This window comes from Parastagonospora nodorum, assembly GCF_000146915.1.
Source record: "Parastagonospora nodorum SN15 chromosome Unknown scaffold_10, whole genome shotgun sequence".
Lineage (NCBI taxonomy): Eukaryota > Fungi > Ascomycota > Dothideomycetes > Pleosporales > Phaeosphaeriaceae > Parastagonospora > Parastagonospora nodorum.
In genome coordinates, this window is record NW_001884558.1 from 1,150,882 (window position 1) to 1,168,505 (window position 17,624).

General features: G+C 50.3%; 7 protein-coding genes across 7 annotated transcripts; 3 read left to right on the top strand and 4 right to left on the bottom strand.

Moving 5' to 3' along the window:
- Nucleotides 1-357: 357 nt before the first annotated feature.
- On the top strand, nt 358-1,560 carry SNOG_07183 (hypothetical protein; the record flags this gene model as incomplete). Its single annotated transcript, XM_001797484.1, has 3 exons — nt 358-1,051; nt 1,113-1,222; nt 1,312-1,560. The coding sequence occupies 3 exons, from the start codon at nt 358-360 to the stop codon at nt 1,558-1,560; spliced, it is 1,053 nt and encodes a 350-aa protein (XP_001797536.1).
- A 778-nt stretch (nt 1,561-2,338) lies between these two features.
- Nucleotides 2,339-4,214, bottom strand: SNOG_07184 (hypothetical protein; the record flags this gene model as incomplete). The annotated part of the gene is given in 3 exon segments (XM_001797485.1): nt 2,339-3,247; nt 3,263-3,879; nt 3,935-4,214. The coding sequence occupies 3 exon segments, from the start codon at nt 4,212-4,214 to the stop codon at nt 2,339-2,341; spliced, it is 1,806 nt and encodes a 601-aa protein (XP_001797537.1).
- A 1,793-nt stretch (nt 4,215-6,007) lies between these two features.
- SNOG_07185 (hypothetical protein) lies at nt 6,008-7,863 on the bottom strand (the record flags this gene model as incomplete). The annotated part of the gene is made up of 6 exons (XM_001797486.1): nt 6,008-6,033; nt 6,092-6,351; nt 6,412-6,494; nt 6,526-6,740; nt 7,044-7,674; nt 7,852-7,863. The coding sequence occupies 6 exons, from the start codon at nt 7,861-7,863 to the stop codon at nt 6,008-6,010; spliced, it is 1,227 nt and encodes a 408-aa protein (XP_001797538.1).
- A 2,733-nt stretch (nt 7,864-10,596) lies between these two features.
- SNOG_07188 (hypothetical protein) lies at nt 10,597-14,414 on the top strand (the record flags this gene model as incomplete). Its single annotated transcript, XM_001797487.1, has 8 exons — nt 10,597-10,741; nt 10,870-11,225; nt 11,424-11,532; nt 11,587-11,791; nt 11,845-12,436; nt 12,487-12,814; nt 12,866-13,713; nt 13,767-14,414. 8 exons carry the CDS (start codon nt 10,597-10,599, stop codon nt 14,412-14,414), a joined length of 3,231 nt encoding a protein of 1,076 aa, XP_001797539.1.
- Nucleotides 10,866-11,221, bottom strand: SNOG_07187 (hypothetical protein; the record flags this gene model as incomplete). Its single annotated transcript, XM_001797488.1, has 3 exons — nt 10,866-10,994; nt 11,126-11,144; nt 11,169-11,221. 3 exons carry the CDS (start codon nt 11,219-11,221, stop codon nt 10,866-10,868), a joined length of 201 nt encoding a protein of 66 aa, XP_001797540.1.
- A 292-nt stretch (nt 14,415-14,706) lies between the features above and the next one.
- Nucleotides 14,707-16,087, top strand: SNOG_07189 (hypothetical protein; the record flags this gene model as incomplete). The annotated part of the gene is made up of 3 exons (XM_001797489.1): nt 14,707-14,795; nt 14,856-15,763; nt 15,957-16,087. The coding sequence occupies 3 exons, from the start codon at nt 14,707-14,709 to the stop codon at nt 16,085-16,087; spliced, it is 1,128 nt and encodes a 375-aa protein (XP_001797541.1).
- A 548-nt stretch (nt 16,088-16,635) lies between these two features.
- Nucleotides 16,636-17,406, bottom strand: SNOG_07190 (hypothetical protein). The gene is made up of 2 exons (XM_001797490.1): nt 17,292-17,406; nt 16,636-17,242 (listed from the first exon to the last, which is right to left on the bottom strand). Exon 2 carries the CDS (start codon nt 17,211-17,213, stop codon nt 16,746-16,748), a length of 468 nt encoding a protein of 155 aa, XP_001797542.1. The 5' UTR covers nt 17,214-17,242; nt 17,292-17,406; the 3' UTR covers nt 16,636-16,745.
- Between the last annotated feature and the right edge of the window lie 218 nt (nt 17,407-17,624).

Genomic DNA, 17,624 nt, shown 5'->3' on the forward strand with positions numbered 1-17,624 from the left:
AGACCGATTATGGTTTTTCTCGGATATTTTTGTTTGGAAGGGGCCTTGAAACACACAGTAGTCTAACACTATTTTCGTAGAATTTGGTGTGCTGACCTGACGAATCGATATGGCTTGAAAGTGGTTGCTCGAAACTTTTGCGGGGATTTCGGAGGTCCACTTTTCGCACGTGACTTGGCAGAAGGCTGGTGGAAGTGGCGCCTCACACTTTCCTCAACCTCCGACGAACCACCACTCCTTCACATCGCGACCCTACACTCCCGTCCGATCTGCAGCTCACATACGCATTTAATTTGACCCGCTATCATACGACCAGCATTTACTTCCACACACGCGCAAGGGCGCTAATACGCAATCATGGGTGGTGATCTCAACTTGAAGAAGTCGTGGCACCCACATCTGCGCAAGAATCAGGAGCGAGTATGGAAGGAGGAGAAGTCTGCGCTCGAGGAGCGCAAGCAGATTGAGAAGCTGCGCAAAGAGCGGGAAGAGGAACGGCAGATTGAAGAACTACAGAAGCTGCAGGAGGCATCAGGCGGCAAGGTCGTCACGAAGCGCGTAGATTGGATGTACGGAGGTCCAAGTGGAGAAGGCGGTGCCGTGACCGAAGAGCGCGAAGGTTATCTTCTCGGCAAGCGTAGGATCGATAATCTACTGAAGAGCGACACGACAAGCTTGCAGAAAGGCGCTGCTGTTGGCATTGATGCTGTCGGGACCGACAATCTGAATGCGCCCCGCGACACCCACAAGAAGGTCCTACAGGATCCACTTCTGATGATCCAGAAGCAAAAGATGGAGATGCAGTTGAAGGCTATGAAGGACGCCCAAAAGCAAGCCAAGTACGAGGAGAAGCGCACGAAAGAGAAGGAGCGAGATCGGAAACACAAGGACAAGGAGAGGCACAGGGACAGGAGCAGAGACCGAGAGCACAAGCACCGCAGTCGACGAGACCGATCGCGCTCGAGATCTGACGATTACGACGATCGCGATAGGAGAGAGCGCAAGCACAGGAAGCACGATCGCGACGAGAAAGATAACAGAGGCAGCCATCGCAGGCGTTCAAGGTCTCGGTCAAGGTCACGCTCCCCATACCGCAAAAGTCACCGCGACAGCGAGCGACGACGTTCTCGGTCTCCACGAAGAAGAGACGAACACGAAGAGCGCGACAGTTACAGAAGACGCGATCGCACACCACCGCGGCGCTCACACGATAAACCTCGTCGTATTTCGGAAGAAGAGCGACCATACAGGCCACGCGCTTCTCCGCCTGCCATCAAACAGGAGCCGAGAGAAAGCGTTGCTATCAAACAGGAACCGAAAGAAAGCGTCGCTGAACGTCTTGCAAAGATGCAGGCGGCTGCATCGACGCTCGAAGAGCAGCGTGCTGAGCGCGTGCGTCTTCAGGGGATCAAAGATGCAGAAGAAGAGGCTCGACTCAAGGAGAACAAGGATGGTGGACGTCGCTTCATCAACAGCATTCGTGGCCAAGCTTCCGAGATGGACTTGGGCGATGCGATCGCTCGTGGCCGCCAGAATTATCACAAGGAGCTCGATGTCTAATGCCCATTTCCACCCAGATGCCTACTGGAACACGACAGATCCTACATTAGCGTTTTTGTTTCTAGAGAAAGAATACCCAATACCCGTTTCATTTTCACAGTATTGATACCGCCATAGTGCAGATCCTTCCTCGACTTCATTCTGGACAATACATGATAAGCTGCTTTTTGAACAAAGCATAGTGAGCCATACTGATTTGAACACTCATTTTGCATGCTAACTTGCTAATGTTCACGTAGAACCGTCTTCTAAGTAGGCTATATGGACATACAATCCCCTACCAATGTCCAACTCTGCGACTATCTAGCGCCAAGCAGTTTCAACCATCCCGGAGAGTCCCACCGGCAACGGCAACGCAGACGCAACGATCGGTTCTGGCACTGGTACCGCTTGAACAACATCCCCCACCATGGTTCTGTCAACCGACTTGACAAAGTCGTAAAAGAAACCTTCAGGCTTGAGTCCGGGGACGGGTCGCCCCATCAGAGTGGCGAGATACTTGCCCGCAAGCACATTGTGCAGAATGAGAGCCTGGGCGACATGTCGGAGATCATCGAAAATTGCTGATGCCTTATCCTGGATATTTTCGAAGGCGCTTTCTACCTTGGCCGCCTGCTGCAGAACCGGTAGGATGGTGCCGAGAGCTGCGCCCAAAGCTGGATTGAGGACTGAAATCGGCAAAACCGCGAGAGAGAGAGCACTGGGTTCGCAAAGTCAATGGCCTTCTTGCCGATATCGAGGACGTCGTTAAAGAACCCTTCCGGCCTGCGAGGTCCGGTTACGTTCCGATGATGCGATTGGCTCCGTTGTTCAGATTTTCTGCGACTCCGTTGATTCCGTTTCCTACGTCATCGGCAACGCCGCTGGCGATGTCCAAGATGCCGTTGCTGATTCTGTTGCCGACGTTGTCGACAGCGTTGCCCACATCTTTACCCACGTTGACAGCTGTGTCAACGACGGAGCTTCCGATGTCGACAACGGTATCTGCGGCGTCTTTGATGCTGTTGAAAGCATCGTCGAACCAACCATCTGGCTGAGCGCCACCAGACTGAGCGGACTTGTGTGCTTTGGCAGCCCTTGCAAGCTCCTCAAGGAAGGCCTTTTCGTTCGCTGAGGCTGAATCCTGCTTGCCATCGACATCCATGGCGCTCTCAGCCCTTGCCCGCATTTGCACTGACTGCGCGCGAATGAGAATGCCGCGAGCAATTTCATTGGCAACATCATTAACAAGCTTGTCTGCAGCGTCACCAACTACGTTGATGCCTTTCATGATCTCCTGAAACGGGAGCCCGATGACGGGACTTCCGATGGGCATGATCTTGAGAGCACCTGTCACAGCACCTGCTAAATCATCGAAGAACCCCTCTTCCTTGAAATTTGACTCGGCCATAAGAAGCGTCTTGTTAACTAGCATGAAGCGCTGCAGAGCGGCATTTACGTCGAGGCTGTTGGCGCCAGCGAGCCCTTGGGCGATAATGGGCGCGATGGCTGTACCAACAACGCCAGCAATAGGTCTGCCCAATGCTCCTGCGAGATCGGTAGCCAATTTGAAAACCTCCTCAGCGCCTTCGAAGATCCAGAACTCGGGCTTGTTGGTACCATTACCAGAGGGTTGCGCAACGACATTGACGCCCAACTTGGCGATCTCCTTCGTTTGCGGGCCCGTCGCGGCGTTGTCTTGATGTACCTAAGCACTTCCAACTGTAACCATGTTGATCTGGCCTGGACTAGCGAGAGGCACTTCCAAGGAACCAATGTAGTCCTGGATGGGGTTGCCATAACGGCCAATAACGGAGGCTGTATCGAAGTCGCCTCCACCATAAACATGTGTGCCTAGGGCGACCAGATCATTTCTTCGAAGCACAGGGCCTCCGGAGTTCCCTCGCATCTTGCTACCGCGCTCGCCCGTCTCCTGGTCCTTGAGATCAGCGGGGTAGCCCACGACACCAAGTTGCGCATCAGCTGCTGCAGGCGTCTCGATGTACTGGAAGGGCGTCACATCGGTAAAGGGTCGATCGAACTGGACTAGGGCGAAGTCACGCGGCCTGCTCCTTGCACTGTCGAGCCATTGGGAAGTTGTAACCACGCGTGTGGCCCGGCGAAACTCGACGGAAGCGTCTGAGATACTCTTCGCGCCGTTGTAGCCAGCATACGCCTTGATCTCACGGGCACGGCGTGGCAGTCGGCCGTTTGTACGACGCCAGCTGTACACGTTGTGTCCTGCTGTGAACATGAGGTCTGGACGGATGAGCCAGCCAGTACCATGGGTGTAGCTGTTGTTGGGCAAGTTCTCATAGTTAATGAAAAGTTTCAGGATAGCTGTAGAGGTATCAGTGAGTTAAATCAAGGCTAATGAAGCAACATTGATACATACAGCTATACTTTCCTCCCACGGCAAACTCTTCGGGGTCCACAGGTGTGCGACCGTCTCCCTCCATGACGGACTCTTGTCCTGGGTTCTTGTGGGGGATGAATGTTGTAGAGGTTGGAAATTCATCCTTGGTCTCGTCAAGATCCCATACACCCGCAACCGTGGGAAGTGCATTGATGGTTGCAGTGAAGGCAAGCGCTTGTGCCTCGACTGTATCGGCTTGGATGACTGCAGCTTCAAGAGTAACTTCCGTTTGGGCAGGGGGAGGATTCAAGACAGACATGTTAATATATGTAGATTGATTGAAGAGAGCGGTGGATTGTCTGATGTCTATCATGAGAAGCAGCAGGCATACTTACATGCTTTTGAGCAAGGGATTTTAGGGCTGGAAACGAGGTCGCTAAAGTTGTTCATGCTGGTCGCGAGCATTGCATTGCTGAGACGAGACAGCCTCCTAGGCCAGCTTCGATGAAGAGACGCCATATAGGCCGGCGAGACCGTACGCAGTCATACTGAGCCTGCAAGTTCAGTGTGCATGACTCCGCAGCTGAGCATAAGGTTGTGTAGAGTCAGAGGCCAATACCAGGCGGCGGCCCGTCGCGTAGTTTGGACAGCTCGAGCATGGTTCGTGTGGAGAAACGGGGGCTAGAGGGTTGCCAGAAGCGATTGAAGAGGCTATCGTGGCTCAATTGGGCAATGATTTATAATTCTAGTCAACCACGCGACTGCACGTGCTGGCCGCATCAGGAAAAGCCCTGCATGCGCGAGCTGCGCTTCAGCCATCCACACTTCGTTCTCCAACGTGACAGCTGAATAGATTTGTGCACCACGACAGTGCTTGAAGCTGAATTTGGCGATGAGATCTCAGCCATTATAGCATGTTTGTTCGCCTATGGCATCTAATGTTAGTCTGGGCTCTTCTGAGACACAGATCTGTTTAACGCTAGTCCAATGCTTCTAAGCTTCCTGAAGTCGTCCTTATTTCTGCAAGTATACGCATATATTATAAACTTTAAAAGACTAGGCAAGAATTTAGGCTACACGCGCTAACTCTGTTACTTTGCGCATTTATGCAGTTTCTAAGGTGTTAGGGAAAAAAAACTCTTTCTAGACCACTATCTCTATGACTGCAAGATTACAAAATTCGTGTTGCATGAATACGCATTATGCACGTACTAAGAGAGCTTCACCGTTCTTGATTTCAGAGAGAATACCCGAAAGTCAAATTCTGCTTATCTGTGGCATCTGCTCCAGACTCATGTACTGTAACGGTCGATGTCCTCCGAAGCTCGTCCCTTCTCTTATTTGACCCCATCCGTTGTACTAGCATCAACCCATAAGCAAGATAATAACAACCCAATCCACTACAGATACGATCAGGCCAGCAGTATACTGAGGCGCTGTCTGCGTTGTCCACAATTGCGGGAAGCCGATGCAGCCGGAACAATACCCAATGAAGCAGGCAGTAGTGACAACCGATCGTTTTGTGTTTCCTCGTATATTGGACGCGTCTAGACTCATTGTGAGTGAAAATATGCTTAAAATGCAGCTTCCTAGCTAGGCTTTACCTAAATTCATATTGGACAAGAGGTACCTGGCTTGACAAGTCATGCGATCGTTATCAGCCTATGAGCCAAACGGCGAGAAATCGCGTCGAGCTTGGGCTGGGTTCACCTCATGTTCACAATCTCGCAAGCGAGTTTGGTGCCGCGGGACTAGCATGTCGCTGTCACATCGAGCCAAAATAGCAATACATATTACTATAATAGAAATTCCTAAAGCAAACTTTTATGAAGACCAGGAGGCGTCACAAAGCGGCATTGGCAAGGTACATGTATTGTGGAGCCAGCCTCAATTCCTCGGCCTCGTATGGACATCGGCCTGTATGGCCAGCTCGCGAATTTATAAATATTATGCGTTACTGCCATACCTGCATCAGCACAATGACCTCAAGGTCTGTCGCGTTGGCTAATTACCTTTGCACGCCGCCCATCATCTCGTCCCCTATGCCTGCATCCCACCACCCTTCGTGCCAATTCCTCGCGGTAAAATCACTTTCCAACGCCCGCACGAACCCTATCGGCTGCGTCCCGTCCTCAAAACTGAACGATGGAAATTCGGGAAACGGTGGGAAAGCTGACATGTCGAACTCTGGCATACTATCTGCGGTTTCTCCGACCGCAAAGTTGCCATCCTTTGCCCTACGTCGCTCGTTTTGAAATGACCGAGTGACTTGGTTGAGAGCATTGATGGTCGCAGCGAAGGGTGAGAAGTCGGTACGTTTGGCGGATGCCTCGTTCATGGTTTCGCCGATAGCTTCAAGTAGTTGGACGTCTTGTTCGCAGTCCGAGGGGTCGGCACAGGCGAGGATGTTCTCGTAAAGAGCGAAAACGGCACAAAAGGGGTAGAAGCTTATGAAGCTGCGATGAAATATCAGAATCCTTCAAAGCCTTGCACGTTTTCACTTACTGTATGCACACTGATTGAGCTTCTCCTGGGGGTGCAGAATCGACAGAGAAGTCGAGAGTGATTCGCACAACTTTTCGGGCTGCTTCAAGAGTAACTGCATCAACTGGGCTTCCTGGTCGCCGTACTAGCCGTCGAACACCAATAATAACGGCATAAATCGTCATGACATGATCTGCAAAGAGGAAGCGCTGGTCCTGCGACTCATCCTCCTTCATGGTTGTTTCCAAGTTCCACTCATCGTTCAAGCCACGCATCTGGTCGCAGTATGTATCTACCTTTCGTCGGATTTCCTCATCTTCTTCGAGATTTTTGCAATCATCAATCTCATTGAGGATCTCTGCTGTCAATAAGGTGTACCTGATCCACACCACCGATACTGTGACTGTAGATAGTAGACAAAATTAGCTTACGCCCAAATTTCTGTGTGTAATTGGTGCTGCATACCCTGATAGACGGAAGGATGTAAATTATGGGTACGAAGCACGTGAGGTGGTCGGACTCTGCGCGGAACCCATCGAACCTGCGATTATTGTCAGTATATTTGATCACACATGAGTTAGAAGTTCGAATGATGACAATATGGTCCACTTGAGGTGATTGTATGAGATGCCAACATCTAATCTGACATAAACCATGAGCGTACTTACCACAGTAGGCTTCCCGTAGAATAGTCGAAATAGCATGTCTGTCGACAAGACATGCCAGTACAAATACCGGGCGCCCTCTTTCTTGTCCTCCTCTTCAAAAGTTTTCGCAGGTACAAGGTCCACTTGATCGATCTTTCTGGTCTTGACATAATGACATGATTTACAATGAAACTTCCATGAAAGCTGGTAGTCGTGGTTGCTGGTTGCCGTCCAGGCTGTCAATGCAGCCGTATGGCCATCCATTTCGGTAACTATATTGCTCTCGAGCCATGCAGGGACAGCTTCCAGTATCTTGAGATACATTCCCTGGGCTTGTGCATCTCCGAGTCCCCGGATCTGGTTAAGGCCAAAGTACAAAGCATTGTAGTACATGACATACATGCCTGGCTCGATGTTAATATATGGTGAATTGATAATGTCAGGCAAGACCCGGAGCAATTCGAGATCAATGGAGGAAGTGAAAATGTCAGGTACGATCATTTGGTCCAAAAGGTCAATGAATACCTCGACACATGCTTTGGCTTCTTCGACAGAGAGGTTCAAATCAACCTTACAGGCGTCTGTACGTATCCGGAGCTTGCCGAGTTCGTTGAGAGCGTCGTTGAGCGATAGCATTGCATCGTCTATCTGTAGTGTTGGTGTGCTCACAGGGGTAGCATGGCTCTGGAAAGTTCGCCTAACGTCGGATGCCGCACGATATATCCATGCTGTATTTTGTCAGTGTCCATACATCATACATAGAATGATATATCTGATCAACCAGCAGTTGTAGTTGCTTAGTTGAAGTTTAAAGCATGCACTTACATTCTTGACCATCGCCGGTCATTATGGAGACCTTTGGTGACGGTACTGACTCTATACTAGTAGTCCTTTCCGAAGGAGTTTCGGTCTCAGATCTAGGTACAGTCATAGGCCTGCCGGGCCATTTGATTAGCGGTAGACATCAGGATGAAGGATGCCGCACACTCACGGAGAGGTTTCAGAACCAGCATGGCTGATCTGTTTTTCCAGCTGTTCGAGTCGCTGGCTCAAGTGATGTACAGCTACTCGCTGTTGTGCTACTCGCGGTCGTTGGCGTCTTTCAACATATAGACATTCTGTCTTTGCAGTTATGCACTGATGACAGACCGGCTCTCCTCTATCGCATTTGACCTGACTTGTCAGCGATCTATACATGGACAGTCGAACATGCAGAGCGAATTCTGATCTATCATACACCAGGAGTTCATGAAGAGATTGCCATGGAACGAAGACCAATCAGCCATGTGTCGGGTGCCGGTACCTTCTTCCGCTTGCAGCGCTGACACTGGTAAAGAGATTAGTGGTGCGTTGCCAAGTGCAGATTGGGCAATTTACCGCAAGCTTAGCCATCTTAATAGCTTATGAGATTGCAATTCGATCCTTTCCTCAAACAAACAAGCACGGTTACTGGATGTCGGAATGCCGAGTAGAGCGAAGACCGGAAAACACGTGGCCGAAGCTGCGCAAGTTCTGACCGCACAGCAATGGTGGAGAAGTACAAGAAGCCTTTGGGTGGACAACAGGAGCCTGGGCAAGCCGACAAAAAACGCGAAACAGTGTGAAATTAGTGGGTGGAAGAGCAGTTTCGAGGAGGTCGCGGATGTCAGAATGTCCGAATGTCCGGGCGCGGCCTCGAAAGTTTGGTAAGCCACTTGCACAGCCACTAGGATTGCGACATTGCACTCTCAAAGGTACACATCTTCGGCACAATTTTTTGCGAATCGATATTGCAAATTGTGTGCTTCTCTTCAGAGATCATTCGATCTCTCAGGGTTCGATCGCCACTTCGTGCTTCAACATGGGTCTGGTCCCGAGGGCACTCTTACTCCAACTCGCCATGGCGTGCAAAGACAGCCAACGAGATTGGCATCTGACAACTTCGCGCGAAGGAAGCTGAAGGACAAATCTTATCATCATAGAAATGGTGCAGATGCCCATGCGTACGAGGTCGATTCAATACCAAGACCCTTTTATGGGGCTCTTCGTGCTTGGCCCCGGACATTCGTATGCCCGCGGTCGCGTACCGTCCCGAGCGCAGCTCTTACAGGACGTCAAATAGCCAAGGGGCCGAACCATGACAATGGCATCGCACCACATCTAAGGCCCAGACAGATGGGAGACGACGTTATTAGTCATTTACAAACATCGAGAACAGCACGTGCGTCTCACATGCTTGAACACCTGGGTACGACCCTAATCTTTACTAGCCACTACGCTTATTAGTTACCTTCTTCTATCATTCGTCTATCCTCAAACATAGCTCAAACATAGCGTGCCCGTTACTGCTTAGCCGGTACCCCAGCTGCAAGGCCACCAGGATTGCGACCCCATAGGTTCAACCTGCAGCATGTCTGCCACAAAGGGAATAGAGGAGAAGAGTGTTCCTGACAACGGCTTGGCCGCTGGCCACAATAACGTTGAGTCGAGCTCCAGCTCGATTGGTGGTCAGGTCGATGACAACAAATCCGCAGAGCGGCATAACCACGCAGTTCAAGATCTGGTCCGCAACTTTACCTCACAATCAGAACAGCAAAATCTCGGTTCACCGTTCGATGCAACAGATGGTGGCGTTTTAGATCCAAAGAGCGATCAGTTCCGGGCAAAGAGTTGGGCTAGAGCATTCTACGACTTACGATTTAGTGGCGAAGAGGCACTTCCACGTGTAGCAGGCGTTGCTTTCAGGAACCTGAACGTATGGGGCAAGGGGTCTCCGACTGATTTTCAGTCGACCGTTGGGAACAAGATCCTCAAATTGCCGTCGTTATTCGGTCGAGGTACTCAGAAGATTGAGATTTTGCGTAATCTGGATGGTCTGCTACTTCCGGGAGAGCAACTTTGCGTTCTTGGTCCGCCAGGGTCAGTGTCCTTCTGTGTGTAGCTTTCTTCTTGCTGATGATTGATTAGATCCGGGTGCTCGACATTTTTGAAAACGATTGCTGGAGAGACGCATGGTTTCAGAGTTAGTCCCGAATCGTATGTGAACTACCAAGGTATCACTGCCAACGCGATGAACACTTCTTTTCGAGGGGAAGCCATCTATACTGCGGAAGTGGACGCACACTTCCCTCAGTTGAGTGTGGGAGACACGCTGTATTTTGCTGCATTAGCTCGAACTCCTCGCCAAATCCCTGGTGGTATCAGTCGAAGTCGCTATGCTGAGCACTTGCGCGACGTAAGCAGTCAATCTTCCTTTCTCGGACTCGGCGCTGACCTCATAGGTTATCATGGCGATGTTTGGCGTAAGCCACACAGTCAATACCAAAGTGGGCAACGACTTTGTCCGTGGTGTCAGTGGGGGCGAGCGTAAACGAGTGACGATTGCTGAAGCTACGCTTAGCTTTGCACCATTGCAATGCTGGGATAATTCGACAAGAGGGCTTGATTCGGCCAATGCAGTCGAATTCTGTAGGACTTTGCGTACTCAATGCGATGTGTTCAATGCAACTGCTTGTGTTGCGATCTACCAGAGCCCTCAGGCAGCGTACGATGTAAGTAACTCGCAACGTCAAAGGTTCTGGCCACGATTCTATGACTATTTCTAACACAGCACAGCTTTTCGACAAAGTCACCGTTTTGTATGAGGGCAGGCAGATATACTTTGGACTTGCGAAGGACGCACGCGGCTACTTCGAGCGTCTTGGATTCGAGTGCCCAACATCGCAGACCACGGCAAGTATGGATCGCTGATAAGCAGATTGCGGTTCACTGACTGCCGGCAGCCTGATTTCTTAACTTCTATGACATCGCCATCCGAGCGTCGTATCCGAAATGGCTTTGAGAATACAACGCCGCGCACTTCAGATGATTTTGCGCGCTTCTGGAAAGAAAGTCCGGAGAGACAGCAACTGCTCCACGACATTGATCAATACGACAACGCTCATCCGCTTGATGGTCTTGATCATAAGCACTTCGCTCATGCCCGGGATCTTGAGAAGTCACGTCATCAGCGAAAGAAGTCCCCATATAATCTGTCGTACTGGGGCCAGATCAAACTCTGCATGTGGCGCGAGGTGCAACGGATCAAGAACGATCCAAGTGTTCCATTGACCATGCTTACCGTCAACTTCTTCGAAGCTCTGATCATTGCCAGTATTTTCTACAATTTGTCGGCATCCACGGAGTCGTTCTTCTTACGTGGAGGTGTTCTTTTCATGATGGTCAGTATTCTTGATCTATACTTCTATCGGAGCGTCTTCAGTGTTTACCTAGTTCAGGCTGACCAGTAATACAGGTTCTCCTTAACGCATTCGGTAGTCTCTTAGAAATTATGTCTCTGTATGCAAAGCGGACTATCGTTGAAAAGGTAGGACATCATGTTCACCATAACAAGACATCACCTGCTGACCCAATACTAGCATAACCGCTACGCTCTGTACCATCCAAGCGCTGAAGCCGTGTCGTCGATGATTGTGGATCTGCCTTACAAAATCACCAACTCCTTCGTCGTCAGCTCCACGCTGTATTGTGAGTAACCACGCAACAAATCGTTACGCATGACTGACAGTATTTTGTTCGTAGTTATGGCGAACCTTCGTCGCGAACCGGGGCCGTTCTTCTTCTTTATGCTTGTCGCGTTCACAATGACACTGGCCATGAGCATGTTTTTCAGGCTATTCGCTTCAATGACAAAGACTATCGAGCAAGCGCTGGCCCCAAGCTCAATTGTTCTACTTCTACTTGCCATGTACACTGGATTCGCTATACCTGTTCAATATATGCGAGGGTAAGTGCCTTGACGATCAGCCAAGTTTGTACAAATAGCGCTAACAATTACAGATGGGCAAGTTGGCTCAGGTGGCTGAATCCAGTCTCCTATGGATTCGAAAGTGTCATGGTGAACGAATTCAACGGCCGCCGATTCGAATGCTCTACTTTTGTTCCGAGTGGCCCATCCTACGAGAACATTGCCCCAGAACAGAGAGTATGTGCCGTCCAAGGGTCTCAGCCTGGCGCAAATTACGTTAGCGGCACAGACTACGTCGAGACCGCCTTCCAATATTCTTACGGAAACCGATGGAGAAATTACGGCATTATCGTCGTCATGACTGTTGCACTGCTCGTTGCTCATCTGGTTATGAGTGAGCTGGTTGCTTCTGAACGCTCGAAAGGCGAAGTCCTAGTCTTTCGAAGGAAGAAGATGAAGGCAAATGACAAGCCTACAACAGCTGACGAAGAATCTGGACATGCTTCAGCTCACGTCGGCGAGAAGTTTGATAGTAGCGACTCTGCGGAGCAAAATGTGCAGAAACAGGTATCAATCTTCCACTGGGAAGAAGTGTGCTACGACATCCAAATCAAAGGCGAGACACGTAAGATTCTGGACGGCGTTGATGGATGGATCAAGCCCGGGACTCTCACAGCGTTGATGGTAAGTTACAAGAATACCGGCAGTGCAGTCATAAAGTCTAACGCACCTAGGGTGTCTCCGGTGCAGGCAAAACTACTCTCCTCGATGTCCTCGCAAGTCGGACAACCATGGGAGTGATATCCGGAAATATGTTAGTAGACGGACGTGAACGCGACGAGTCTTTCCAGCGCAAAACAGGCTACGTCATGCAACAGGATATCCATTTGGAGACGTCCACGGTGCGAGAGGCACTCGAGTTCTCCGCTGTGTTGAGACAGCCGCCCGAGTACACGCATATGGAAAGGCTCGCTTATGTTGACCACGTCATCAATTTGTTGGACATGGAACCGTACGCTGACGCCGTTGTTGGCGTGCCTGGATCCGGGTTGAACGTCGAGCGTGAGTGTTGACAGCGGTGTCTGTTCAGAATTTAAAGACTGACTAAAACAGAACGTAAGCGCCTGACTATTGGTGTCGAGCTTGCAGCGCGTCCTAAGCTCCTGCTCTTCCTTGATGAACCTACTTCTGGTCTCGACAGCCAGACTTCGTGGTCTATTTGCGACCTGATGGAGAAGCTGACACGCAATGGACAGGCAATCCTTTGCACAGTGCATCAACCATCATCACTACTTTTTCAGCGATTCGATCGGCTTCTTCTACTCGCCAAAGGCGGCCGTACAGTCTATTTCGGGGACATCGGCCGTAACTCGAAGGTGCTTCTCGACTACTTTGCTCGTAATGGGGCACCAGAATGCCCTCCTGGTACGAATCCGGCCGAATACATGCTCGAAGCGATTGGTGCTGCTCCTGGTGCTCATACTTCCATCGATTGGCCTGCAATATGGAAAGAAAGCGCAGAATATCAAAACGTGCAGGACGAGCTCAAGAAGCTACGACAACTTTCCAGCCAGCCTTCCGCTGTTATGAACTCTGTGGATGGCACTCATCAAGTATTCGCGGCACCTTTCATGACCCAGCTCAAAGTCGTCGCTCTTCGTTGCGCTCAGCAGTACTGGCGAACACCATCGTACATTTACTCCAAAGCAGTACTCACGGTCGGCAGCTCTATACTGATCGGATTTTCGTTTTTCAAGGGCGAGAACTCCATGCAAGGACTTCAAAATCAGATGTTCAGTGTCTTCATCTTCAATTTCGTTATCATCCAACTTCTGTACCAGATCATGCCTCTCTTCATTACTCAACGAACACTCTACGAGGCCCGTGAGCGCCAATCGAAGACCTACACATGGCAAGCTTTTGTACTCTCTAACATTGGTATCGAGATGGCCTGGAACGCTGTAAGTTACTGTTAAGCCTACTTGTGAAACTCCCAACTAATATTGAACTCCAGTTCATGGCCATCTTTTGCTTCCTTGTCTGGTATTATCCTGTCGGATTCTACCGCAATGCCGAATGGACCGACGCTGTTCACATTCGCGGGTTCCATACGCTCCTGATTATTTTGGTCACGTTCCTCTTCGCCAGCTCGCTTGCACACATGCTCATCGCAGGCGCACCGAACGAAGAGATCGCAAGCGCCATTGCAACCTTACTAGGTATCATGTTGTATGCGTTCTGTGGTATTCTGGTGCGTCCCAATGACCTTCCACGCTTCTGGATCTTCATGTACCGCGTCAATCCTTTCACATATTTAGTGTCCAGTTTTATGGCGACAACCCTTGGGCAAGCGCCTGCCTACTGCGACCCTACCGAGTTTCAGAAGTTCTTCGCGCCTCAGAACCAGTCTTGTGGAGAGTATATGCGCGAGTACATTTCGACCGCTGGTGGCTTCCTGCGCGATCCTCAGGCCACTGGTGAATGCCACTATTGCCAGATGGACAATACCGACCAGTTCTTACAACGCATCAATGCAGACTGGGATAGCCGCTGGAGAGACTTCGGAATACTCTGGGTTTATGTTGCTTTCAACGTCGCAGCCGCCGTTTTCTTCTACTGGGCTTTCCGTGTCCCGAAGACTAAAAAGGTCAACAAGACGTAGACTCCACGAGTTATCATTACAACCCCATGCAATTCGGCATCATGTTTAGTTTGTTGTTTAGACGACAGTCATAGACTTTGGTGTTCCCGAGGAGCACCGTCCCATCCCTAGAATGTTTTAAGTAATAGCGTCGCGCCGGACTGCATCGGCAGGGTCCAAGCATGATGTAATAGTAGGCCATTTCCAGCAACGTCATGATAGTTTAGAGATCTCAGTAGATAGTTAATTATATTTGCCAGCCCCTGTCGCGTCTAAAATCCGGGGTGCATACGATCCTCTCAGCCTCATCACGATGTCATCAAACGATGGCATTCTCACAGAGTCACAACCGCAACGCGAGCCGAAATGGTCTATTGCTGTTAAGAACTTCTCACCATTATGGTAATTGCAACCAACGAAGTCTTATGGATATCGGGCCATGGAAACTGACTTTGGGACTAGGTTCACTATTTCGATGGACACTGGGATCCTCTCTATAATCCTTAATCTGCTTCCCTATCGCTTCTCTGGTCAAGAAATTCTGTCCACGATTCTATTCGTCTTCAATATCGTCATTTTCGCCATCTTCGCCCTCCTGAGCATTAGCCGCGTCTTCACTCATCGCCGCCATGTCAACAACGAAACACTGAACTCCGTCGAAGAATTGTCTTACCTCGGTGCACCACCTACTGCCTATTTGACTCTCGTTGCGCAAGTTACTCTAACATGTAGCACGGCTTGGGGTTTCCCATGGACAGTCGTGGCATATGTTCTTTGGTGGATCGGACTTGTCTGGACCGTTTCCCTGACGAGCTTCACGGTCGTCACGCTGGTCAAACGAAATATCACGCACGATCGCGCATTGTCACCTGCCATCTTTCTCCCGCTGATCAGTATCATGACTCTCGGTACTACAGCCGGGATAGTTACGAACTATTCTACCGGCATTAGCCCTTCCATGGCAGTACCAGTGATTGTTGTTGGGTACATGGCAATCGGTTACGCGTTCTTCCTCAGCTTATTGTATTACACGTACATTGCGCATAAGCTCATTGCTGTCGGAGTACCTGCACCAGCGAAGATTCCGGCTCTGGTCATTACCGTTGGACCAATGGGACAATTCGCTACTGCGATACAGGTTCTGAGTACTGCGGCTAGTTCACGAGGGCTATTCGGAGCCTACAATCAGGGCACGTGGTTGAAGAGTAATGCGGCGAGTAGTGTGAGTGCGACTGCGACGCTGATTGCGTTGTTGGCGCTGGGTTTTGCATTCATGTGGATTACTGTGAGTTGGTACATTGTGATCGAATCGATGGTCAAGAGGCAATTGCCGTATAGTTTGACGTGGTGGAGCTTGATCTTCCCGATGGGTGAGCCCGCACTCTTTTATTCTCGTCAGATATCATTTTTAACAGAGTTCAGGCGTTTTCACCACAGCGTTGCTGAACCTCAGTATCTCACTGAACTCATCGGCGTTCCGTGGACTCACTGCTGCATTATTGATTTTCTTGTTTATCTTATACTTCGTGAACTGGGGAGGGACCATATGGCGTGTATCGCAAGGGGTTGTGTTGGGCATACCACAGCAGCGAGAAGAGGAAGACCAACAGGCAAAAGACAAGAAAGAGCGGATGGATCGGTATATCGTCAGGAACGGACACATGAACGGGAACGCTAGCAGCAGTAATGTGTAGCGGCTTAGTGGTGCAACTACATAATGCATCTTGTCTGTCAAAGTGGTCTCTAAGTCTTCTTCGCACGGAATGGAAAGTACATAAACCCTAATATGCACCTTCATACCAATATACTTATACGTAGTTGAACAAGGATAACTACAGCAGATTCTCTCCAAAGATAGTATTACAATCTATAATAGATACACGACGATGTTAGACTCATTAAGACCTAGGATTTGGGGTCAATTTAGCCCAGTAGAGCATTGAACCGGTCCCTTCCAAACGGTTACCAAATACAACTTCTTCTGCTGTATTACCACTCTTCACCCAGTCACGATCATCATCTAATTTAAAAGACTGCCCTTTTGAGAAGCAATCGTCCGCCCGTTCTTTTAATTCCACGCTCGAGGGAGCATCGTGGGGATTGGTTGTTCCAGGCGTATTGATCACACTGCCCACCATTGCGGGCGGTCCATTGCAGGCCTGTGTCATCTCCAGAAGTATCTGAGGCTCGGGGCTCGGCGGATCCGTTACGAAGAGCATAGTATGTGGACCAAAATCGAAGGTTGGATGTTGAAAAGACGCACAATTGGTATTGTCATCAGGAAAGCATGATAATTTCCGTGTCCAAGAACATCCTAGTCCCGCAATGCCACAATTACTGCCCTAGCGAAGCCTACAGCATCGCCCCCGCAAAGAACGACACAACCAGCATGCCCAGAGCGCCCATGCCCATCTTACTTACACCCTGCACCACCAACCCTGGTGCCGCTCCTGTACTCGCATTCGCCCCGTCAGTCTTACTCGCACTCCCGCCCGTCCTGCTCGGCGTGCCTGTTGCCGTCTGCGTCTGCTGTCCATTGCAGAAGATATTGCTCGGTCCTACACCGCCCTCCATGAAGCACTTCTGAAGATCCGCCACGCTCTGTTGTACGGAGAGGCAGTAGTGGCCGCAGTCACCGTTGAAAGCCTCCACAGGTGCGGATTTGCAGCATTTGGACATGACATCGGTGGTGTTTGAGGGGAGCCCGCTGATGCTGCCGACGGCGCAGGCTATGTCGGCGCTGGGGAAGCGTGTGAAGTCGGCGGTGGAGCAGGATGAGGAGCTGGCGGAGGGCGCGGTGGAGGTCTGTGTGAGCGACATGTTGGTGGTTGTCGCTTGGGGCAAGATATCTTGGGGAAGAGTCAGTGAGGCTGGGTACAACGCAGGAGGGAGATGTACTTGGACTTTGGATGCGTTGGCACGCGAACAGTGGCTTGGTGTTACCTGTGAATGTTACAATTGTGTTGGTTGCAAGGTGCTGTGAGCTTTTTCTGAGGCAGTCAGTTGACTCAAATATTAGTCGTGCAATGATCAAGGAAAGCTCGAGAAACTGGGCCTTCGTGCTATTTGCGCACGGTATCCTATAGTTTCAGCAGCTGCCGTTGCCAGCTCGTGGCTGGTGACGATGCGTGGCTCCACTGTGTTGTTGCCCAGGGGATTGGTCTTGGTCTATTTCTGGGTGCCGAGGACCAGGGTGTCGGAATGCGAGCCGAATCACATCATGCTCAAGCT